A 26,482-nucleotide genomic window follows, 5' to 3' on the forward strand; every position below is an offset into this window, starting at 1 on the left:
CAAGACCCCCACACGTACGACCCAACATATATCCTTGCTTGTCCTACAGCCTATTTCGCTCCCTCTGTATGCCCACACTTGTACTCACACTATACAACTTCCATTTGCTAGTTGTATGCCACCCAACACCACCATACACCCTCCAATTGACCTCACCATACAAACATTCCCTATACTGTACGCCCTCTTCCATTCTCCTGTATGGATTGCCTCCAGATCCTTCGCCGCACATCCTCACTACTCATCTCCATACTTTGTTGTACGACCTCTTACTCCCACATTTGCCTCTTCCTCCCACACTATATGGACTTGCACTTACAATACAACCGTACTGACCTTGACCATTTTGCATGCAAGGTGATTCCTTCGGCGAATTCAGTCTCTTTGGGAACATACCTGATGCAGGAGAATCCTAGGGTAGTTGGCCATCCTGCATGTTGGAGGGATTTTGGTGGAGTTGTGCAGACCTATTTGGATCTTGGTTAATTATTTTTAATGTATTTAATAAGTATTGTAAGCCTTTTAAGGCATTTGGTATTTAATTTTTGTTGGAGGTCAACTTGTGGCTCTACATGTATTTAATGTAGGGTTATTTAATTTGTAGCTTATTGGGCTGACTTGTGGCTTAGTTGGGTATAAGTAGGTGGTGTGGTGAAGTCTTTCGTCATTATTCATCCATCTTGGAGAAGAGGATGTGGTAGAGGAGCGAATTTTGAGAAGAGCTACTAGCTGTGGCTTGGGAAAGCAAGGAGATTGCTTGGTGGGCTTGCGAGCACAAGTTTAGATCTTCCTTGGAGGTTTCTACTAGAGTGTGGATCTGGACTAGCTAGGGTTTGGATTGGATCTTGAGGGATCTTGTAGAACTATTACTTGCTTTGTATTTGGCTGTAACTGGGAAGGCCTTATAGCTTGGCACATTGCATGTAATTAGTTATTTTATGAATAAAGAGTTGTGATTTGGTATCAGATCTTGCATTGTTGTTGTTTTTCCATTGTTTGGTTATTTGCTGGGGGCTAGGACATCTACTTTGGGGATTCTCCTGCTTTCATTGCATCAAGACCTCTAGACCCTAGATCTATGCTAAATAAGTACATTACAGGTTATGCTCTTAAATAGATGTGATTGCCTGTTGAATAATGCTTCGAGCTTGGTACACCCTTATTGGAGTGACTAATCGTAGTTCATAATTGGCTGTCCACAATAGTGTAAGAGGGTGCTACCAAGCTTGGTCAAGTGGTGTTCTATGCAAGCATATTAATATAAAAATATATATATTGTAGAATGACATATCGAGACTCATAAGCATTGTAGTAATTCTAGTTTTTGTTAGATTATTTGATTAGGTATGTTGTATACCTAAAAAATGATATAATATTTGAATTTTTATATTGTGTTGCAATTTTGGTCCCTTACTAAATGGGCATCATTTGTAGATAAGACAAGACAAGATAAATTTATTAATTTCCAATAGGAGACCAAATACGGATCTAAGGCATTGAAGAGAGTACAACAGGGTCCTAGCTAGCAGCAAGGAGACCAAACGGTGTCTACGGAAAGAAAAAAACAAGAAAGAGAAAAACAAGGAGATTAAACAACAGGCAAGAAGAGCCTAAGTACTTCCCACAGACAAGAAGTATCCAAGAACCAAAGGATAATGCCTGAGGTGAAGGCGAGTGTAGGTCCTACGCTGTCTTGGAGAATTGTCAGAGGAAGGGTAGAGTTGTCGAGTGTATCCACTCCAAGGTTTTATAGATCTGGTGTGGCTTTGAGAAGCAGAGGGAAGATTGACCGATCTCTTCTTCCCTCGGGCAAGAGGCACAGGGGTGAAGGAGGAGGTGATGAGTTGGTCGGATTCCTATCTCAGAGGACATTGAGACTCGAGAATGTGGACCTAGAGCCGCATGGCTTCCTGCAGATAAAGTGCAAGGCATCATTGGTTAGTATATCTGAAAAAGGAGGATAGGATCCTATGCCCTCTAAAGGAGCAGTAAAATCTCCCCTCTCGTAATAAATGGGGCAACAAAAGACAAAATGTGTCTTGAACCTTCCCAAAGACTAGAGGTGGCAAATCCTATTCTCTGGCAATCTGATTATAACAAATGAATTTTCATAACCAATTCAAAGACATCTTAAGATCTATATCTTCTAACAATTACAAAGTAACTGATTCCATTTCACATGACAAAGACTTCTTTTAACAATAACTATATTAATATTCGGTTAAACGACCATTAGTAATCCAATTGTATTTTCATGTTCAGTTGGAATAACGAGAAACATATTCATTGTAAATAATTTAACCATTTCTAACTGATAACATATTCAGCTGAAAAAAATAAAGCAACAACTATCTTCCTTAACTGAAATCATGCTTAACTGAAAGTATACATATTCTTACTCAAATTTAGATGGCAATTAATTACCATAATTGATATAAAAAGGCTATCTAATATTCATGCTAGATGATTAACAAGTAAACGAGTGAAAAACATATAGTAAGAATGGAGGATCCTTTATTTGGTTGTGCAAGCTTTGGCATTGGTGAGAGAAGCATTGACATAGGCTTAACCTCCCAACCTCAGACCATACTTATCTCCACACATCCTAACATATTAGAATGACCCTCCCTACTTCAAGATTGGGCTTGGGATGTTCTTCAGTCCAACCATCCGAGTTACCAGGTGGTTTTGAGTGCCCAATCAGTTATACCTATATAACTGAATCTACGGACATCAAGTGATCATAAGATTGGCACATATGCCTATAAACTACCTTGGCCAAGAATTTCCGTTTGGGTTTAACGACCCGAACACCACCACTTGACTTGACAACAGATTCCATTACAGGGACAGCATGAGCTCTTAAGTGTTTCATTACATAGTTATTCATATCTGATTTCATTCTTGGTTCTTGCAGGTTAACTCCACCTCTTCACCATTTCAGTGGCTTCTTTGCTGGTGAATCCTAGGTGCCTGAAAGATTATGATCATTTTGTTTTATTTACGCCTCTTCACCATTTCAATGGCTTCATTGCCGGTGAATCCTAGGTGTTAGAGAATCTAAGAGTATTCTAATCTTTGTTTTGGAAATTATATCAACATGTTTATTGATGTCGGTTAATCATTTAAGTATCAATAGGTATCATTCAAATTTATAATTGATGTTTATTCATGTAGATCTTCAATGAACTCTATCTTATGTAAGAGACCAACAACATGGTTTGTGAATTAATCTGTCTACAATGCATAGCCGCCTATAGTCGGACATTCAATTTAGGAAAGGAAGAAGTTATGAATATGAAAACATATTTTGCATTATTCTTAGTTCTAACAATAAGTAGCCGACAACAATCAGAGATGGAAGAAACAATGAATTACGAATGCATATGTTATATTTCTTTCAGCCCTAGCAATGTGTAGTAGACTACAGTCGGTCATATACTCAGCAAAAGGATTCTTAGGAAATACAATTGCATTTAATCATGACTTGTGATTGGGATTGAAGTTGGTCTGGATGTGGCTCCTCCCATCCTTGGCCGAATCCCTGTTTCGCAAAGTGTTTCACCTGCTAGCTCTGAGACTTGGTTTGTGGAATACAAACATTGGTGGAGTAAGGAAGAGACAATATGATACGGGGTGTACTGACCGAATGAATGATTCGACCGAGAAGGAAACTCATAGCTTGAATGATTCACACAGCTTGGATGGAAAACGTAGCAGACATGGAAATAGGTTGATGTTGCCTTGGTCATTTCATGGATTCTTTATAGGCTTGCCGAGAGATCATTAGATTATATTATTATAATTTATTGGTGCCATTTCATTTATATATATATGTGTTCATATGTAAGTGTTTATTATAATGATATGATAAAAAATAATAAACAATCTCATAAGGTATGTATTATATTTTAATTTAGATTATTTTATGTTTTTTCCTATATTGTTTTCTTAATAGCTCATGTGGGTCCCATAATGTAACCTGTGGACAAGTCATTGTATCCCTTCCAAGGATGTCTAAGGTCATACCTGCCGATCTTGATGACTGAACCAAAAGAACATCCCATTCCAGTGATCTTGTTTAGCAATGCTTCCCCTCTCTTCAGTCTTCTCTTGCAATCACCTATGTAAAACATTCTGGCCATAATATTAATTCCATAGTAATTCAAAATAAAATATATTAATCATTAATTCAAATCAAACAACTGCTAATCATCTAATAACAGTTATAGGTTATCGACCATTTCATCAACAGTTAGTAGAATGTATATAAATAACTAACTCATTTCACATGATCATGAAAAGGATAATTCATCAACAGTTGGTACAATGTATATAAATAACTAACTCATTTTGCATGATCATGAAAGAAATAATTCGTTAAACCAATAGTTATGATCAAATTAAAAATTAGGGCAAAATTTGGGATGTAACATTGATGGTTTGTCTGAATGCGAAGCTGATGTGAACCCACTCTGAAAGAGCCCAAAGAGATGTGGAGGGCATGAGTCCGACAAGTGAGCTACCAAGGGCGAACAATAATTTGTCCTGAATATCCATGTAGTGCTTAGCGTAGAAGGCCATCCTCGACTGGAGACCCCCCAAAGGGGTAATCCAAGCCGTGCTAATGTACTGTCTATAGATATTTGCTTTGATGATCCCATTCAAATCTCGACGGGAAGGAAGGACGTGAGTTAGGGCATCTAAGGAGAACTGAAAAGGGGGAGGATGATCAACCAAGATCCCAATCGAACCAAGAAGAGTAGAAGCTTGAGCGAACCAACAATGAGCCTTGCCAGTAGGATCGGACCCAACAACTGCCATGAAGGAGTAGTATGCCAAGTAACAATATCTATCACGATCCTCCAAGGAGTCAACGAAGCCCCGTAGTTGGTGAATAAACCAACCAGATCAAAGATGGTCCCAAGCCTGAAAGTATGAGCACTGAACTCTGCCAAAATGATATTGTGGGGAGTGAATTGATGACATCTGAGGATATACTGGAGCATGAGGGTCTGTACTCTCTCAACTGAAGCCCAATTGGACTCTAGAAGAGAGCCCCCCCAAACATTAGAGCTGTAGAGGGCATTCGGTCTAACCAAGGAGTCTAGAAGGGACATCTTAGCTGTGGTGTTCGAATGAAAATTCATCACTTGAATTTTTAGCCCCCCCTCCTTAGAATAAACCCCCCACAACTCATTTTTTTTATAAGGCTCTTTTCCGTTTTTGCTTGCTTTGGCAGCTATGGTTTTTGTCTCATTTGTTGTGCTTTGGCATGAATTCTCAGCTCCCTCTCCTTGGAATAAATCTTCCACAGCTCATTTTTGTAAAAGGTTCTTTTTTGTTTTTGTTCTCCTTAGATATTTGTATGCTGTACACTTCTGCTATTTTAATAGGCTCCATACTTCTGAATCACCTTTTCTCACTTCTGATAAATTTTTGGAGATATATGATGTGTTAAACTTGTTCATAGTAGCTATCTGGTTATATTCGCATTCCCTCTTAGTGCTTGTCAAACCCCCTTCAAACAAATCTCTCATTTTCTAGGAACTGGTATAGTAGTGACTTTTGAGAGTCCTTGTGACTGCTTTCTTTGATTCTCTATGCTGTAGTGGGTTGGAATAAACTCACTTTAATCTAGTTTCATCACTACCATTTTATGGTTTTTTGTATTCCATAGAATAGTATTAGTTTTAGGTTTAATTTATTTGGAGTTGGATCAGCACATTGGATTTAGGTTAGAAGGAAGCTAGCCTTCTCTAGAGTTTTGGTTTCATTTGCAAGGTTCTACACTTAAAGATCATTCCCATAGTGCCATTGGAATGCTGAAACCAATTTTAATGGGGTGCAATTTCCCGCGACAATAGTAATCATTGGCCTCCTCTTTGTACAATTATCATTTCTTTTTAGGAGCCAAAATGTACTCATGCTTTCGAATGTTCATTGGCCTTGGGATTCCTTTTCTATTGTTGATCTGAAGATCAATCTAAAAGGATGAACTATTGAAAGCCCAGGTACATTTTAGCTTTGAGAAATAATGAACATTAGTTTAGAGACAAAATCATGATGGGAAATGGGTATTGACGATATGGCACTTACTAAATAAGTGAAGTTTGTGATATTATTGGTGGATCAATTTAGATTTTTAATATCAGTACAAACTTAAAGTGAATCAAATCTAATCATGAACTAAATGTTGCGGTGAAATAGTTGAATTAAATAAATGCTTAGATGACTTAACCAGCACTAAACTAAACTTTCATAAAAATGAGTCGATTTAGGTGATTTTACAGCTTGTGGCTGTCACTAAATTTGATTCCTCAATTTCAACTAATCACCTATGAAAAATCCTTGGTCCTCCTTGGTTAGAAAGTTTCTACTTGTAGGACATAGATAAAATATAACGACCAATGCGATTTGGATAAATTTTGTGAAGAAACACATAAAACTGGTATCCATCCATCAAAGTTTTTTTATGAGAATTAAATATTGTTTCAAATTCGTAGTCAAATCATGCTTATTGGATTGTTTTTAGCATAAAATTAAAGAATTTTATCTCAAATTGTGTTTGAAATTTATGGAACCATGATGCTATACTTTATTATGTACATTTTCTAGGTTCAGATCCATGGAGAGGACCTCTAGCCTATCCACTTTACTTGCAAGCTAAAGGTTAAACCATGAGAAATAAAAATAATAGTATTTTAAGTGGGTCCAATCACTTTATTTTTGTAAAGGGCAATTTTAAATATTAATTTTGGTCCAATATTTAAAAGTGCTTTCTACACTTCATTCAAAATGTAATATAAACGGGGCTCCTTTGAAAGCAGTTTTAAATACTTAAAGTGAAATAGAAAAAGAAACAAAAATAAACTAAAGGACCTGAAGTAAAGTGTCTATAAAAGAGAAGCCAAGGCTCACATCAAACCATCCCTCATCTTTTACATTTTCCTTTAGTGTAAAGACTGAGCTTTGTGTTCAGCTTTCCATCCAAGGATGAAAGCCCTTGGCATTTTGGAGGTCTTGGAAGTTGAACACCCACTTGATTTCCAAGGGTGGACTAAACAATGAAAACCACTCTTGTTCATAAGAGGGGATTCCAACTGGGCAGCACATTTGTGCTCAAAAAATTGTAGTCATTTTTACAAGGTTGCATGGATGCGTACCCACACTCCTAGGACACATACCCACGTACCCAAGTACCGGGTATACATACTCAAGTACTGGGTGCTCAATAGAGAGCATCATAGCTAAGGACCTTGGTTAAGATTTCTGATTTTTCTTTTGGTTGTTTGTTTGCATATCAGCTCGTTGTTTATTAAGCTTAATTCAATCTGTAATTAGTTTGAAACTTTGATACAATACCGATTAACTGTAAAATTTATCATTGTTCTAATCAGAAGTTTATCATTTGCAATATTTCATTGTTATATGATTTATGAGCTTCTTGTTCATGTTTAAAGTTTGCTTTCTCTGTTATGCTTCTACACATAGCATGTACTATTATTACAAACATATTGCAAATCTGAAACTAAAAACAATACATTAGATCTGCAAACTTCATCACCGTTCTTGTTTTGAAAAGCCATTCTTATGACTTATATTTTCAGATTTTCTATAAATATTAAATTATATATTTTTTTGATGTACCCAAGTATCCCCATCCCCTATTTTGAAAAAATAGCCGTAGCCGTAACTGTAGCCATAGCCGTACCCATACCCATACCCTAAGTACCCAAGTACCCTTGAACCCGCGCAACCTTGCATTTTTAGCTTGCAACAAAGTTGCTACAATGAATTATTGAAGATTTCAGCCTGTGGAGGACTAGATCAAGTTACACTTGCAAGCAAATTATTGTTTGCTGATTTTCAGAATTCATCAACACATGTTGCTGCTGTTGATCATCAATATTTATTGTTTGGAGTGCCAAATTGAGGAAACTCAGGTCTGACTTTATTCCAGGTTTGCTGCTGTTATACTTTGCTGCCATACATATACACTATATTTCCTAACACTGCTGTCGCCATACATTATTGCCACTATTTATATCTATTGTTGTACCATTTTTGTTGGAGGCTTTTGTGAGTTTTCAGATCTGATGTTAGTTTGATATTGATGTTCTCATTTACATCAGCAAGTGCATTCATGCTCTATCACTGTTCTGAGGGTTTATATTGTTGAACTGTCTTATATCAGCCATGTTTTAATGCCGTTTGTAGGGTTTACAATGCTGTACTGTCGTAAGTGAGCAAGTATATTCATGATTTATATTTGTTCAAATGTTACATGGCTGTACATTCATAAATCAACAAGTTCACATGAGAGCTATGGTTGTGTCGAGGTTTACTACTGCTGTTCGTTCACAAATCAGTTAGCATACTTGAGATCTAATGTTGTTCCAGGGTTTCATTATTGGTTTGCAGTGATCAGAATTGATCATCTACATGCTCGATCTACCATTGTGATGCATTTGGGCATTTATATTAGCATAGAAGGGTTTGATTGAGGTACTGGACTCATGAAATTCTAACCAAAGCTCTTTTGACTTCAGTAATTCCTTTCAAAACCCCACACATATTTCCCAAGAATTGTTTGGGTGCCTTTATCAGCTTATTCTAGGTAGATCAGAAGGGACATAGCAGGAGTAGTAGCTATTGAGCGTTTCCAAGGCTTAACTGCAATTCAATACTTGCTGCAAAAGGGATTTATTTAGTAAGCAACTTTATTGTTTCTACTGTCTGTAATATATTGCTACATTTTTTTATGTCAAGAATCCGAATGGAATTACATGGGAAGGAACTCTTCTTAACCAGTAAAAAAAGAAAAATATAACATTTAATTTTCTGGTAAAAATGATTTTTGCTATATACAAATTATGCTGTTATGGTCTTATCATGTGTTGTTCTAAGAGATTATACGAATGTAATGTTTCTTTCAGATGAAGCTTTTGGATAGATAATATCTCGAGTTTACAGTTTTAAGTGATTTCTGATTTATACAGGTGAAAGGTTATCATCATCGCTTCAAGCTAGCACCAGGGGAGGAATTGATCTTGGAACCTCAGAGTTTAAGCCTTCTAGATGTGCTAGCAATGTAAGACCTATAAGAAGGTACTGTGTGTTGCAGCTCCTAATATTATTTATATTAGATGAAATGTTACCTACATTGAAAATGTGTAACATCTTATTAGCATACTAATTAATTTATAATATAGTTGTCTTCTTAGACCCTTAGACTCTTGTGGTCTCTTGTTAGACATTAATAAATTTATCTTGTCTTATCGTATCTTACCTATTTATTATTGAGTATGCCATTTAGTTGTTGATTCTTCTTGCTATAGCCATGCACAAGTAACATATTCTCTTGTGGGGGTTGATGAATTGATCAGTTTAAGAATTCTTCACTGTTTTAATTTTATACTGCTGTCATTCAAAATTAGTTTCTTGCTGAGCATATGGTTATTGATGAGATTAACTATAACTTAGAAGAGCTCAGGGTTTTCAAAATTAATTGTCATGCTTTCCTTGTTATCTCTTCTATAGAGTAAAGCTTTTTATTGGAGCAAGCACAACTATATATTAGTTTTTATTGGACACCACCATTCTTCTTTAGGTTTTTGAAATGGTTAACAGAAAACTTCTCATATTGATATCAACAAAATATATAGATTAGAAAAGCCCCCATGGTATCAAGGGGAAATTTTATAGAAGTTGCAAAAGTTTCTTGTACTGTAGATGGTCATAGGTATAACAAAGTGCAGCAATGATAAAAAAAATAATACAAATGTAAGAATCTATTCATATTCTGGAACTTCTGGAACTGCAGAAATAAAAACAAGTATTGACTGAATGGGCCAAGCACCAAGGAGAAGTAGGGAAAGGAAGTGGAGTAAGGAAGGCCAAATAGTTTATTTGATTCATCGCTCTAGGAGTACCACAGTCTCTATCTAGTACTTAGCAGCTTACCCCACGAGGAGGATGATAGTTAGCATTCTAATTCTGTCCACCATATACATTTTCCTGATTGCCAAACTGGGAGTGCCACTGATTAGTTTGACTGGCATCATCATTCAGTGAGATCGGACGTGTGCTAAAATTGCCTTTTGGTATTATTGATCTGCTGTATCTGCAGCTGAATCATCAAGTTCTTTTTTAAAAAAGTTTTCAGGGTGCAAGAATTTGGCAATGGCCTTAGTGCAGTTGTGAATATACTGATATAAGTTCCTCAGCATTCGTAAGCTTTCGTATTTTTTTTCGATCGGTAAAGTTTATATTTTATTGATATTGATAAATATGATTTTACAAAATTTAAGTTTCAGAGATTATTCCAGCCAGTGGGCTTTCAAACTGACTACCCACCACCCCTTCCCTACAGTATACTATCTGGCATATCGCTCGCCTACAATGTGTATAAATAAAATTCTATACTTTCCAGCTTTCTAGCCGTATCCAAGTCCAATGCCATATCATCATTTACATTTAATCAAGCTTCTTGATATAGCAAAACAGTCATGTTGGTTCGACAGAAACAAACACACCGCAAAATTCAACACAATTCCTCACACCTGAAATGTGGAAGGTCCAGGCTTTATCACCAATTGCCTCCTGGTTCATGGCTTGGTTCTGTCCTTCGTTGTTCCTTGTGCTTCTTCCTGCTTCTCGCCTTCTTCTGTGACCTCTCCATGACTCTAGTCTTCCTCTATCCATGGTTGGTTTCTTGGGCAGTTCTTCACAGCATTCTCACCTGGTTCTCGTTTCCATGTTCCTCTTCCACCATAGGATTTCGCCAATAGTCAGCCACAGTGAATTTGATCAGAGATTTTTTGAATTCCTCCCTGCTTTGCCCAGAGGTGGTTACCCTCTCCAAGTCTGCGGTGCAACCACACATGATTTTCCACATTCTTGGCTTGTCCATTTTCCTTGCGTGTCTGTTTGTCCCTGCCCTGTATGGTACAAAAGGCTGCATATTGGTGGATATTGGGGTATATGAGCCCAGTCCATGGTTAGTGTTGAAACCCTGACCTGACACCACAAATCTCAGAATAGCATCAAGGCCTATTCTCCACTCCTTGACACATCTGCACACCACCCTCCTCACTTCAGCAATGCTTGAGAATTCAAAACCCCAAGCACAAAATATAGAGAATATGCTTGTCTTTGTGCGGTACTTGTAGTTGGGAATAAGAAAATCAATATCTAGGAGTCCCTTCAATATTATAAAAAAAAAGGGTCATTAGTCGTGAAGACATTTTTCAATCTTTCTGTTGATGTCGGCCCCCAGAAAGCCATCTGCTGCTCTGATGCCATGAGACTAAATTTTACCTCCAATTTCACCCACTCCTCTCACTGCCAACACACAGAATACATATACCAGATGAATGCTACCACATTTTTATGTTTTCTCTGATCAGTGTGTGAGCATTTACTTCCTGTCCTCGCAATCTTTCCAAATCTCTGCCTTCATTCTTTGGCATTGAATGCTTGTCACCTCACCAATTCCTTTGTCCTTTGCCTATGCATTTTCCATCATGCCGCAACTACATCATCAAGCAACGGTGAGGGGGTCATTATTGCATATTTCAAGTACTTCAACCTGGGTGTACTTGCAATGGTACCTTGGTATGACTAGGGTGCCATGTGCACAGCCATTTTGGAGAGGGAATCTGCTAACTCATTACCCTCCCGATAAATATGCAACAATTTGAAATTGCAAAAGCTCAGCAATTTCCTACGAATAATGGATATTATTTTGTCAATATTCCATATATGAGAATTACCCATAGCAATAGTGCTGATGATGATCTGCATGTCTCCTTTGAAGTCTAGGTGCTCCACCTGCATACTTTTTGCCATATCCACAGCTAGTAGTGCTGCCTGGGCTTCAGCTTCATTGTTTGTGTCTTCCTCAAGCTTTTTTTACTTAGTTGCCAAAAATGTTACCCAACAAGTCTCTAACCACATAGCCTGCACTGGGGGGCCCTGGATTGCCTTTTGCTGCCGCATCAAAATTATTTTATAATCCAACCCTTCTCGGTGCCCCCATTTCACCTGATCTCTTTGAGTCAAGAAGGATCAACCCATAAAAACCCATAAGCAGGCCTCCTAAGCTTTCCTATTGCTTGTACAGATAAGTGATAATGGCGTTAATGATTCTTTTTGATGTATTGTAGGTTTTGACATCAAGAAAAAAGGCCATTTTCCTAGTGCAGATTTTTCTTATCACCCTGCATTTCTGCTTTCTTCAATGGCCCATTAAGAGCACCATTTAGATTAGAAAAGGCTAAATCAATAACAGTTTTTAGAACAATTTGTTTTGGGATGGGCATGGCTATTGGAAGCTCTAAATATATTTGGATTCTCCAACAAATTAATCTGAGGACTACTCCTTTGATGTTTTGGCTGAAATTTGGAGTATTACCAGTGGTAGTGGCAAGATACCTAGCAATATTATGCCCATTTCTGGAAACAATATCTGCAAGACTAAATAATTTGAGAGCTAATCCTCTTGTAGTCTGGATTGAAAGCTGAAGGAGTAATGGCTTTAAGACCTAGCCTTATTATTGGGGGAATAACTGCTAGTGTTAGAATCATATGAGTTATTGCTATATTATTATAATAAGTAGTGTGTCTACATGTGATTTTGTAACTTATTTTTATTTTCTTTTTATTTTTAGTTTGTAGCTACTATCTATTTTTAGTCTATTTCAATAATACAAGGCTGTGCCCTCTTTTTGAGAAAATTTCCATTTTCTCTCTTTTTATTCTGTGGTCTTATTGACATTGGTACCAGAGTTATGTTGATGTTTGGTAGCTTCAGTTGGATAAATCTATGAATATATATAATTATATATGAGATATAAGTTTACTGTTATATGAGAGAAATTAATATAATAATGATATATATGTATGTATGTATGTATGCATGTATAACTTTGATTTAATTTTCTATTATATTAATTATCTAATTAACGAATAGGCATGTCTCTTCATGGCTTATTCTCAATATAAATAAGAGATCGCTGTCATTTGGAAAACACATACCAAACATGACAATGCTTAGTACATTGTAGCGATCCTGAAAAATAACATGGTATCAGGGTAGGCTGCAAATAAATAGAAAAGGAGCAGCGATTTCTATTTTTTATTTGGAAGACAATCGGACAACAACTCTGAAGCTACCATCCGATATGTTTGAGGTGAAATGAGCAACAATATATATCACCAAACAATTACTTTGTTCTATCCACCAATCCATTGGATTTGTACACTTAACATATATAATGGTATTGATATTTATGGCTCCCAATTTGAGCCATGGGTTGTTGGAACTGGAAATAGATGTCGTCAATGCCTACATCTGATATATCAAGTGTCTCCAATGAATAGCTCAGGCACTTAGTTAAGCAATTTCGTATCCGTTTGTGAATGATATGTGAGCCCTCAATGTTGTCTAAATTGCAAATTGTTGGCTTCAAAAGTATATTTCATAGTGATGAATGATGTTCACAAGTACACGTAAGGAACTAAGCTTATATAAGGAACCAAATAGCAATACTTTTCTTAGATGTCGCTAGTTTGGAGCCGACTCCAAGTCCTCGAAATGTATTATCCGTATATCACACAAGTCATCCAAATCGACAAGACATTAGATTCTTCTTATGCGCACAAGATGATATTAATATAAATGTCTTCCACTAAAATTGTGAACTTAATGATCAATAGATCTATGGTGGAAGCTAACCTTTGAATATTGGTAGCATGTGTGTAGTGTCTCCAAATGATTTAAGAAGTTGGAGTGACATTGCAAATCAAATTTCCACCTATGATGAGATTTGTGTTGAGTATGAAAGGAATAAGATGATAGTAGACAACTAAGAACTGGTTAAGTCAGATTGAACCACAGTCATCCATGCGACACACATTGCCATGACGTGGAGATAATAACCACAAGTGTTAGGAGGGGTAATTAAAAGGAATTCGACTCCTAAGGATCGGATAGGGCCCACATTATTAGAGGGGTAAAGGTAAGTGGGTATGACATTTCCAGTGAAACATCCACATGATGAAGCCTTTAAGATGCAACAAAGAGATTGGGCATGGTGCCTCATACATGTCTCGAGAGTCGATGATGACTATATGGGATGCTATTGTGCATGTACAAACAAGAGACTACCGACCATTGATGTGGACATTCGTTGACATAAGTATCTAGAGAAGGTATTGCGAGTTACAAATATGGGGTAGGGCCACGAAATAAGGAGGAATATACAAAGGTGCAAAATATGACTTTTTCGTGGGTTGTAGAAGAGAAAGCATAACGTTTGAAAGGAAATACGAATGATAGATTGGCCATAAGGGAAATATATTGGCTGAAGGATTGATTCACCATAAGGCGACAGAATCGAAAGGGAGATCATCGGCATGTGGCGCTAGCAGTCTCGAGCATGGAAGTAGGGTGGGGAGACCCCAGTCAAATCTGTATTAATTGCATACATTGTCACCTTCGTACGAACATACTTGAATTGGCCAAGCTATCTGCATCAGCAGACAAGTCCATGTAAGAGACTATTAAGGTGATAAATACTTATTATTATATGAAAATAATAATAGGACAAGTCCATGTAAGAGATCTTGATCATATTAGAATTAGAAGGAGTTTTGACTTCATGTAAACTTTTGGTATCATGGGTGTGACTGCATGATATAATGGGCCTACCCCCTATGTACATCACGAGGAAGTGATGACATCCAAATGATCATCATTTGTATTTTACAAGTGATGATGCCATTATATCATGCAGTCAGATGCATGATACCAAAAGTTTACATGAAGTTAAAACTCCCTCTGATTATGATATGATCAAAAGTTTACATGAAGTCAAAACTCCCTCTGGTTCTGATATGTTATAAAGAGACTATTATATGAAAATAATAAGGCTTTCACATTATCATATGAAAATAATAAGAATGTGATAGCTAAATATATTTAGATAAATATGATAGGTATATTTATAGACATATATTTGTATAAATGTATTTATATATATATAGTTGCATGTGAATTATATACATTCATTCAAAATGACATTTAATAATTTGATATAATGATTGCAAGATCTATTATGGGAGTATGAAAGGTTATCTTACTTCTGTTATTGAAAATATTAAAATAATTGTTACAATCATTTATGTTATTGTTAGTAATAGTCATGAGATAAATTACTAACATCCTATTTTAAACAATCTTATTTGTATTTCAAATACATACTATAAGAGCTATTTGCCTTGATCTTTTTCCTCCGAGAATGTTATTGCAGGGAAAGGGAGATTGATATCAGATTCAAAGGGAGTCTGACACTTCTTCAAAGGTAAAGGAGCTCAGAAGATTGATGTTTAGAGGGAGTCTAACATATCCATTTGAAGGAGTGAATTGAGGATATATTTCAGTTGATTGATCATATCAGAATCAGAGGAAGTTTTGACTTCATGTAAACTTTTGGTATCATGCATGTGATTGCATGATATAATGGGCCTACCCCCATGTACATCACGAGGAAGTGACGACTTCCAAATGATCATCACTTGTACTTTTTAGAAGTTATTGGAAGGTGACTATCTTACAATAACTCAAGTCATGATATACATTTTATGTAAATTTTGAAATAGATTATGATGATTTATATCTTGTAAATCAACAACTAAGTGTTAGATGTCATTCACATGATAGTCTATGAGTTTGTATAGATATATAATAGGTATTTGGTGAATATCATGTGTTGATATTCTGCAGGGCATGACCTTATTGAGTACTTGGTGAATATCATGTTTTGATATTCTGGAGACCAATACTCATGATATCAGATGTGATATCAAACCTTATTGAGTACATGATGAATATTATATGTTGATATTCTATAGGCCATTACTCAAAGTATTTGGTGAATATCACATGTTGATATTCTGGAGGCCAATACTCATGATATCAAAATGTTACTATTGAGTATTTGGTGAATATCATATGTTGATATTCTGGAGGCTAATACCCATGATATCAAAATGGTAATCTGCAATTCCTAATATTATCAATGGTGTAATATCTATCTTGTGTTCATCCTCCCTAGCTAAGAGGGAGTGTTGATGTTGGGTAGCTTTAGTTAGATAAATCTATATATATATATATATATATATATATGAGATTTAATTTATGTACATGTGTTCATTATATATGGGATATAAGTTTATAAGTTGGAACATTTGATGTCAAACGGTAGAATGCATATAAAAGAAACTGATGAAATCAAACTACTGATATTGATGAAGATATCTTAGTTGCTGATTGAGAAGAAAGCCAATCACTATTTTTAGGATAAGTTTTTTGTTTAATTGCCAAATTCTTGTTCTCTATCTATAGTTTTAATTACCCAATTGGAAAACTCAAAGTAAGGCAACTAAATTTTAGAAGATTTTTTAATTGTTTTTTATCAATAATTTTGAAGAGTCTTGAACTGTATAGATTCATGTTGTCAATATATATATATATATAAGTTTTTGAAAATGGAAAATTAGGGAGTAAAGACTCAAGGATTTCAAATTGGAATAAGCAGAATTTTTTTTGTGAGTGTATAATTTCTGAGCAGGTCTGGTCCCATATGAAATTTACTAATAGCAGTGTTGTGATGTAATCAAACTTGCCCCATTGCAAATGGGGACCCCAATTTTATTCTTTTTAGGGTTTTGTTTAGTGTCTCTATTTTAGTCTCTGGTCTCTTGCCATTTCAGAGTTCAGAGTTTCGCCAAGTATAGGAGTTTTGTCAAAAGTAAAAAATAAAAAGCACAACTCAATGAGTATTTTGATGCCACAGAGATGTTCAAAAGAGCCAAGGGACATAGATCAACATTGCTTGAGGTCAATTCTGACAACTCCTTTTTGTGAAAAGTTGCTTTGTTTGCTGTTTCAAAAGTTTCATTTTTGGCACTTTGGGACCAAATCTAGATACCTGCTTTTTTGTTTGCTTTGTTCTAAATTTAAAAAAGTTGTTTTTACATATTTGTAAAATTTCTATTTCTAGAAAGGTTGAAGTTGTGCCCAAGAGTAAAATTCCTATTTTCAACTTTGATTTTTTCTGGGATTTTAGGGAAAAGCATGCAAATTGGTGAAAAGTTCCATATTTCAGAATGAGGAAAAGCACTAAAAATTGTGAAAATTCTTGGAAAATCCTTGTTCCAGTCTCAAAATCATCTTGGAAAAGTCAGGAGAAGCTATGGAAAATAAAACTGATGTTAGTATGCTGATTACTAAAATCTGGTCAAGTCAGAATTTTAGGGTAGTCCAAAATCCAAAATCTCCATTGTAACTCCCAGAGATCATTATAACTCAGCATTTTTTGACAATAGTCCAAAACTTGGAATCTCCATTATAACTCCTAGAGATCTAAAACTACTGTCAAACATCTAAAACTACTCTCTAACATCTTGACAATATTTATATAAAATTTAAGTTGAAGTGCAGTAAATAATGTTATATTTTATATGAATAAGTTCAGAAATCCTCATTTTCAAGTGAAGTCTGCTCATGATGGGAATGCTTGAAATTTGTCAAGGCATGGAAATTCCAAATGTGAAGTCTGACTTGAAACTTTTCCAAAATGGATGTGAAGTCCGACTGGAAACTTTTCCAAAACACATATGAAGTCTGACTTGAAACTTATCCAAAGCACATTTGAAGTCTGACTTGAACTTTTTCAAAATGCACATGATGTCCTACCTCTCCTAGCATTGAAATTCGTAATTTACGCATGAAGTGCGATCAAGGAGATTAAAAATTCCTGTTTCATGATGAAGTTTTCTGTATTTAGTATGAAATCCTTAAATCAACACAAAATCCTCCCACATGAGAACTTCTAGAGTAAAGTAATGAAGAAGATCAAATTGTGAAGAAAGCAAAGAAAGCAAACAATCGGAAAAAAAACACAAGCTTTTCTTCTTCAATAAAATCAGCCAAGTTCATGACGATTAAAGAAGGGAAAGAAAAAAATAAAAAAAATGACAAGAAAGAAATAAAGCAAATTGACCTCTTCATGGTCATCCACAATTCCTTTAAGTACATAGACTTGGTAATTATAATCATTCACAAGTTGAAAATCACAGCTCTGAGCTAACAATTTTATTAATTTCAGAGCAAGGAGAGGGTTTTGGACAACTTTCAGATTGAGTTTTATGCTAATTGAGGGAGTTTCTTGATATAGATCAAGGATTTTATAAGAGTTTTCATTTTCGTAGGGAGCTTTTAGTTCAAAGTTTCAAGTTCTTTTTTTGAGGTAATTTTCCTAAAGTTTTCTGGAGTTTTCTAATCAGATTGACAAGATCAAAACTATTTCTTGCAGAACTGAAGAATTTTTCACTCCAAATTCAGGATTTCACTCTAAAATGCTCATAGTTGGGACAATTTGATTGACAAGTCTTGAGCATGTTTGTATATAGTCCTTATTCTTGAATCAAATTTACGAATGATTGGAGGTAGATGTCAATACCATGAAGAAAATACAAATTTAAAAATTCTGAAAAATTTATTAGAATATTTTTTGTCTCCTAGTTTCTTGCTATTCTTAGCTAGTAGTTCTAGAGTCTTAGTCAATGGGTCATTTAGGCTTTATGTTTAGTTGTCTTAGTTTGGTCTATTTTAAGTCGCTGTCTTTATCTAGTCAACCTTGCTTTTTAGTTCACATTTTTTGTAGCACTTCAGAATCTATTTAATCATGTGTATTGTTAATACAATTATTTTGTTTTTTTAAAGTTTCATGGTATTAGAATATTATGTGTTTGGGTGAATATTTTGGTCAAATCTGAAGTCGCAGTCTGCTACAAACCCATGTAGGGTTTATTGCAAATATGTGGGCGTCTGGTTCAACTAATTGGTTCTGTCTAGGTTTTTTTAGGTGCTATATTTTCCTTTGAATCGCACAATTTTTTTGTCAAAAATGTGTGTTTTGTATCTTTAGTCACTTGCAATTTTTTCACATGTAGCCTCTGCATTTTAGCAGATAAAAAGTGCCTCTTAAAAATCATAGTTTAAAATCATCCGTCTCTTAGAGCCTGCAAAAGTGTTTTTCTTGGGAAATGTTTTGCATTTTTTCTGGCCAGTTTCATCACATTTTTTGAGCCATTTCTGTGAAAGTCTGCGGCCATCCATTTCTGTTCACGGATTCCAAGTGTTTCACCATTTTTGTCTTTTTAAGTCTGCGAATTCTTAGGCCACGAGTTTTGCAGTTTGCCTGCAATTTTTCGCCTCCCGTGATTTCTGTTGGGGTTTTCCATTCGACATTTGCAGCTAGGGCTCTGTTCTAAATTGCACCCACTATGGTTTCCAACAAATTTTGGGAAGAAGAACTTTTGTGCTTCAAAAATTCTAATACAGAACCCTAATCCAAAATTTGGGATTTTACAAATAGTATTTTCAACCCTTGAAACCCATTTAGGTTTTTCTAGTTAAAATTTTTTTTTTTTATTCTAACGATTCTTTTCATTTTTCAGATTCCACAGTTGAATTTTTCATGTTTAGTGTTTTTAAGCATCTACCTTGTTTTACATGCCTTTGTAGGGCTGACCAGCAACCTCTGTTTCTGTGATGGTATCTTTGACCAACATTATTTTGAAGGGAAATTAATGATTTGATGGCCGTAATTACAACACTTGGAAGCAACGTATAGTGAAGATGTTTTTATATCATCATCTTGATAAGATAGCTTTGGGTACAAAGACATGTCCTACATAAGCTTAGTGAGATGATACAATTGATGACTGATATAAGTTGTATCACTTAGATGGTAACGATGCCAACATATAACCAACCACTGGCTAACACATTCAATCTTTGCATTCATGTAAGCGACCAAAGTGACGTATGGATAGGATGAAGGTACATGGAAAAGAGACGTAGAATGGACTGACAAGGTTTGGTGCCTGCCTTTAGAATAGTACAAGGGCAACTCGATCCATTATAGGTCGGACCCCATCCCCGCCCCATTATTCTAGTTCGAGTGTGCAAGAGGGTTGGCTATATATACTCATTCATAGAGGGAGATGCCAAAACAAGAAGGTAGCTCCCCTAGAGGTATAGTAGCTGGCTGGATTGATTGGAAGGTTGGATTGAATCAGAACCAACCCCTCCCTACTTAGTACCACTACATCTTTCTGTATCTTCTTCCTTGGTATATCTTTTCGTATCTCCTTCCTAGGTAGGGTGCTGCTTCCTGTGCTCCTTCCTCGCTAGGGTGGTCCGGATAGCTATACAAATTAGATGAACATTGTAGTATGTAATAAAGTAATGTTATATTTAGCATTAGTTAAGCTTTGTTGGGCCGGGTAGTTAGGAAGTGAGGAGATGCATCCATTGGTTTCCCCAACCGACCGACCATTATATAAGAACTTTGGATTATGAGTGATATATTCATGTTTTTGGTAATTAATAAAAGAAATAACATTTCCTCGCCATTTGGTATTCTGGTACGAGTAATGAATGTTCTGTTGGTACTATTGAATCTACATTGTATTACTTTGTATCTTGTGCAGATAACCATTGTACATTTTGGCACTGTTGCCTAAGTCCGAACTTGGAGATCGTTGACTAGGTAGGATGGAGTAATGGGAAGACCCTTCCTACCACGTATACAAATAACAAAGAGTGACAAAGAAGAGGAAGAAATAACGAGAGAAGATCAGTTGACATGCGATCTGGTGGTGGTCTGGGAAGTTTCGGTTAACCAATATGTGCAAAGGGAAGCCCGAGAGAGCTGTCAGCTGACTGGATGGTTCCGGCGGTGTTTCTGTAGCCGACGAAATGATGTCCGGCGGTGTTTTTGTAGCCGATGGAATGATGTCTGGCGGTGTTTCTATATTCTTTAGCCGACGGGGTGATGTCCGGCAGTGTTTCTGTATTCTATAGCCGACGTCGTCAGTAAATAGTTTGTAGCGGATAGAATATTTGTGGCTGACGGACTCCTTCGGGAAGGTTCGGCGGTAGTATTTATATCCCGTCTGGGATCATTGTAAATCATGAATCATCTGCTATTGCGAATATTATGAAGCCTAATGTAAGTTCTGGCATATGCGAATATTATTCTGCTATTATTGTCTGTATGTGTCGATTTCTTTACCTGTACGGTAAACATTTGGTGCCGTTGCCTTATGAATCTGGAAGGTGGGAGGAATGAAGATTAATGCCAAATCAGCTTAATAAGGATCGAAATAAGGCGAAGGGAAAAGATGGAATCCGTATTGCGCAAGAGAATTTAATTCTGGCACAGCAAGTTGAACGCTGACTGAGATTTCAGAAAATTGCCGACGGAAATCGAAGCGCGGAGGAATTGTTGTTGGAGACTCGGCAGCGGGTGGAATTGGTGGAAGAAGCACGGGAGTTCTTGAATTTGTGTTCGCCGAGGGAAGAAAATTCAGACGGAAGAGCATCAACTCGCACGACTCGCAGTGCCGAGGGAGCACGAGCGTGGAGTGACCTCTTCGTTCGAGACAGACTTCCGCGAGAAACAACTTTAGAAGATCCTTCTTCTTCACCAAGGTTTGCAGCTGTCGAGACCTCCGAGCAGTCCGCCGAGAGCAGTCCGCCAGTGTGGGAGACCAGTCCGTCGGTGTGGGAGTGCAGACCGCCGGTGTGGGAGACCAGTCCGCCGGTGTGAGAGACCAGTCCGTCGGTGTGGGAGTGCAGACCGCCGGTGTGGGAGACCAGTCTGCCGGAGTACAGACTGTCGGTGTGGGAGTGCAGACTGCCAGTGTGGGAGTGCAGACTGCCGGTGTGGGAGTGAAGAGCGCCAGTGTTGCAGGACCGAGCAACGCCTGTTTACAGAAACCAATTGTGATGGCGGGACCAAAAGAGAAACTGCCAAAGTTCAATGGCGATGGTACGGCCGATCCCATTTGACATTGTAAGACATGTGATGATCTGGAGGGCAAATGGCATAACTGATGAAGACGACTGGATGAGACAATTTTCGGCAACCCTACGGTGCGTGGCAATTGATTGATTTTCGGATACGGATCCACAAAAGCTAAATAGCTGGGATAACATTAAAAAGGAGTTCCTGGTGGAGTTTAAACTCTTGCGGGATGATAATGAAGTCATAGCAGAAATTTTCAATACCAAACAGGGGAAGCACGAAACTGTCCGTGTTTATGCCAGGAGATTAAAAGACTTAATAAACAAAATGGAAAGCAAGCCGGCGGACGGATTGCAGAAAAGATGGTTCGTGGATGGCCTACGATCGGAATTGCAGAGGAAAATGAAAATTGTGCCACCGTCGTCGTATGTGGACGCGTATAACACAGCACTGGATCTTGAAAGTGAACAGAAGACAAAGAAGAAGAAAACTAGCTCATCTGATTTTGATGACGACGAGCCTGCCGGAGATGATAGCAGCGACGACGAAGGTAGCAGCAAGAAAGTTCGGGCCCTACAGAAGGATATGATTCGCATGATGGAGTTAAAAAATATGCAGAAGGAGCCAAAAGGAAGTGAACTGTGGTGCACAGAAGGTAAGACCGACGGCCATACTAAAGGATCGTGTCCAAAAAACCAATTTTGTGACATTTGTCAGATCATGGGCCATTCAACAAAAGATTGCCCCTTTAACATGAAGACAAGAGGATATCCGCAGGTGCTTCTCACACAGGTGGCTTCCCCGTCGGGTAGTAGCGGAAACACGAATACCGCCGGTGCTACATCTGGAGGATACAGGAATAATAGCAGAGGGAAAAATAACAATGCAAACAATAACAATAATAATGGGAGCCGAAGTCGAACTCAGTATGATGCAAATGGACGGCCAATCGTGCAATGCCGAGCATGTAATTTGTGGGGTCATTTTGCGCGGGATTGTACAGCGGCAAACACACCCAAATTATTATGCAGATGGTGCGGACTCGGCGATCACGAAGATTCCAAGTGTCCAAAGGTTGGAGTAAACTTGATCACTGTTGGCACGGATGTAGAGGAGGTTCTGGCAATTACACGGAGGCAAGTGGAGGAAAAGAGAAAAGTGGGGGAAGCGCAAGCGGACATTGCAAAGGCATTGTCGGCAGGGACATCTCAGTTGAAGGACATCACCGACACCTTGGCAAAGAACTTCGCAGAACAAAACATTGTACGACAGATCTTACAAACGGAGATACCGGTCAAGATAAGCGACCTCCTTCTCACAATGCCCTAGTTACGGACGGCCATTCTGAATAATACACCGTTTCTGAAAGCACCGGAGGACACAGGAAGGGATAGTAGGGAAGTGATGACAACAGACCCAATGCTGCTGGCACTCACATCCGGACGGCATCCGACGGTCATCGAAATGGGGATTTTGGGAAATGTTTTGAAACACACAATTGTCGACGGAGGGTCCGGCGTGAATGTCTTGCCGGAGGATACTTGGAAGAAGTTGGGAAAGCCGACGTTGTGGCCACCTGCATTTCAGTTGCTCACGGCAGACCAACACGGGATCAAACTGTTGGGAATCTTGAAAGCGCAGCTAGTAACAATTGGTACGCAACAATTTTTATTGGATTTTGTGGTCATTCCATTAAAAAGAAAAGGATATGATGCTATTCTGGGACGGGATTGGTTGGTACAAGCAAAAGTAAAACATGATTGGAAACGAAATACCCCATCAATGGAGTGCGGAGGCAAAAGATTCACAATTGACCTGCATACACAAATGGTCGGTGAGGAGGTAGCATCGTCAGATTCAGAAAGTGACGGTGAAAGTGATGACGAAGCAAAAAGGAGAATGGAACCAGATGAAGAGGGAGTATTGAGACTTGATGGAGGATCGAATGACGACGACCTGGACTCGGTGAATGGCCTGTTCCACTGGCAGATAGAAGACTACGAACTGTTTCCGAGTTGCAATATGTTAACGGTCGACGAACGTGACAAAACACAGGAAAATGAATGTCCGGAGGAATGCAGGGAAGCAGAAGAAGGAAAAGCTGCCATGGCTGAAGCCGAGGGGAAGAACATACAGTCTGAACACAGAAAAACGAAAGATCCCACTGTCCGGTACATGGTGAATGGACCGCGCGGAAAGAAAAGGTTACACCGCAGCATAAAATTAGTGGAAGGGCACTGACAGCAAGGAAATAATCCAGTTGCGCGATGATCGCAGGCACATTGGGCGACGGAGGTGGCACAGAACAAACGTAAGCCATATGACGGTCAGAATGAAATCAAAGTGGAAAAGTTTAAGGGCAGATGGGTTGGACCATATTAGATTCGGAAGGTCGGCGACAATGGAGCAATCAAACTGGCGACCTTGGATGGATAGGAGATGGCTCAGTCAGTTAACGGATCTAAGTTGAAACTATATCGCGTAAAAAAGTTCTCGCCGTCGTTGAATCCTCCATCGTCGTCATTATAGGACTCCCTGGCGGCGACGTCATCTGGAGGTACCTCTGTCATTTGATGTATAAAAAAAAAAAAAAAATTGAAGAAAAAAAAAAAGAAAAAAAAATGGTAAAAAAAATTAAAAAAAATGGGGGCCCTGCGGACAGAAAGGCCCCGCGGGCAAGTCTGTCCGCGGGCGTAACAGATAGAGGACCCGCGGGCAACAAAGGAAAGGCCCCGCGAACAGTCTGTCCGCGGGTTAATAAAAGCCCCGTGGGCAGCTTGTCCGTGGGCTCTTAAGACAAAAAATTCTTTGCCAAGCAAAGCCCCGCGGGCTTAAATACTTTATTTTTTGGGGTTTTTTTCCTTCGAAACCTCCAAACATCTCCTCCGCGCGGGCAGTCTTCGCCAGTAAATAGGAAGGCCACGGACTTAAAAGAAATCATTCTCGCCAGAAGTCTCCGCCGATATAAGGAAAGGTCTGTGGGCATAAAACTTCTTAATCCCACGATTGAAGCATGTTGCCATTCCATTCGTCCGCCTTGGAGCCGCACGTGGTCTTCTGTTCCATACTGCCATTCGTTGCCAGGATAGTGCAGGAGAAAGAAACGTAGGAATCCGCACAAAAGGATTGCTCAGGATTGTGAGACGGATCGGTTGGGATGAGGAGGCATTGAAAACATCTGAACAAAGCATCGGAGGCATCAGAACGCATGAAGCTAAACGCAAGCCTCAGACTCTATTCCCTCCTCCAGCCAGACTTCCGCGGGGAAACAGAGACATAAAGAAGAGTGCTTGTTCTGCCAGAAGGAGAAGCTCAGGGTTTTGTGAGGAATGAGAAAAATATGGCATATTTAGTTTGGGCGCTTTTGAGTTTAGTGGCATCACAGTAAAATTGCAGGAGCCAAGATGGAATCTGTGTAGGGAAGGAGAAGAATTTCTGTGTGCACAGAGGGATTTGTGGTGGATTATAGAGGAAGCAGTAAAAAGAAAAAAAAAAAAAAAAATGATGACAGATTCAAGTTGTTCAGAATGAGTTACAGATGATGCCAAAGGAAAGGGGACACATCTGTAGTTGCCAGAAAGAGTGCAGAATCGACAGAAAATGATAAAAATGGTGGGTTTCGTGCATTTCTGTGTGGGTTGCGAAGTGCTAATTTGGTCTTGGCGCCTTAGGACCCCGCAGGGGCGCTGCCCCTAGACCCCGCCGGGGGCGTTGCCCTCTGGACCCCCAGTCATGGCGGATATCAGTCATGGGAGTCTGACCAGTGGAGAAGAGTTGAAGTTGCTGCAGGCATGGACTTTCTGTGTACCAGAGGCACTTGGAGTAGGTGTTGGCTGGGAGGCTGTCTTGGTGGATGCATAGAGAGCTCGGGAGGAGCTAATCATCTAGTTGGAGGCAGTGCAACAACACTTGGCTCAGGGTACAGTGGAATTGAAAACAAAGAAAGCAGCACAGGTGGCAATCAAGGTCAGCTTGAGGAGACAGTATTGTGTTAGCAGAGGCTACAGATGTAACGGGATGAATGTGGAAGTGATGTGACAGAAGCAGATTTTTCTTGTTGTAGTCACTCTGATGATATATTTTGTTTGTTAATTTGTCTCAGATATGTTGTAATTGTCGTCCAAAGACGACTTTTCTTTTTTGGGGGGATGGTGTCAGCTGATTGGATGGTTCCGACGGTGTTTCTGTAGCCGACGGAATGATGTCCGGTGTTGTTTCTGTATTTTGTAGCCGACTGGATGGTTCCGGCGGTGTTTCTGTAGCCGATGGAATGATGTTCGGCGGTGTTTCTATATTCTGTAGCCGACGGGGTGATGTCCGGCGGTGTTTCTGTATTCTGTAGCCGACGTCGTCAGTAAATAGTTTGTAGCGGATAGAATATTTGTGGCCGACGGACTCCTTCGGGAAGGTTCGGCGGTAGTATTTATATCCCGGATCATTGTAAATCATGAGTCATCTGCTATTGCGAATATTATGAAGCCTAATGTAAGTTCTGGCATATGCGAATATTATTCTGCTATTATTGTCTGTATGCGTTGATTTCTTTACCTGTACGGTAAACAAGAGCAATTCTTGAGAGCGTGGTAGAGAACGAA

At 38.4% G+C, this 26,482-nt stretch overlaps 1 protein-coding gene across 2 annotated transcripts in view; it reads left to right on the forward strand.

Annotated features, from left to right (window-relative positions):
* Positions 1-26,482, forward strand: part of LOC149557940 (ferrochelatase-2, chloroplastic-like) — a 143,759-nt gene that overhangs the window by 22,370 nt on the left and 94,907 nt on the right. Inside the window, exon 2 of one of the 2 annotated variants that reach the window (XM_089832394.1) lies at positions 9,003-9,111. In XM_089832394.1, coding sequence (XP_089688520.1) covers positions 9,003-9,111 — 109 coding nt within the window. The remainder of the gene's footprint in view (positions 1-9,002; positions 9,112-26,482) is intronic. The other variant, XM_089832395.1, reaches the window with a different exon arrangement.

The sequence above is a fragment of the Cupressus sempervirens genome, chromosome 5, assembly GCF_028749045.1.
Source record: "Cupressus sempervirens isolate cs-2001-9-10 chromosome 5, ASM2874904v1, whole genome shotgun sequence".
In the NCBI taxonomy this organism is placed as follows: Eukaryota; Viridiplantae; Streptophyta; class Pinopsida; order Cupressales; family Cupressaceae; genus Cupressus; species Cupressus sempervirens.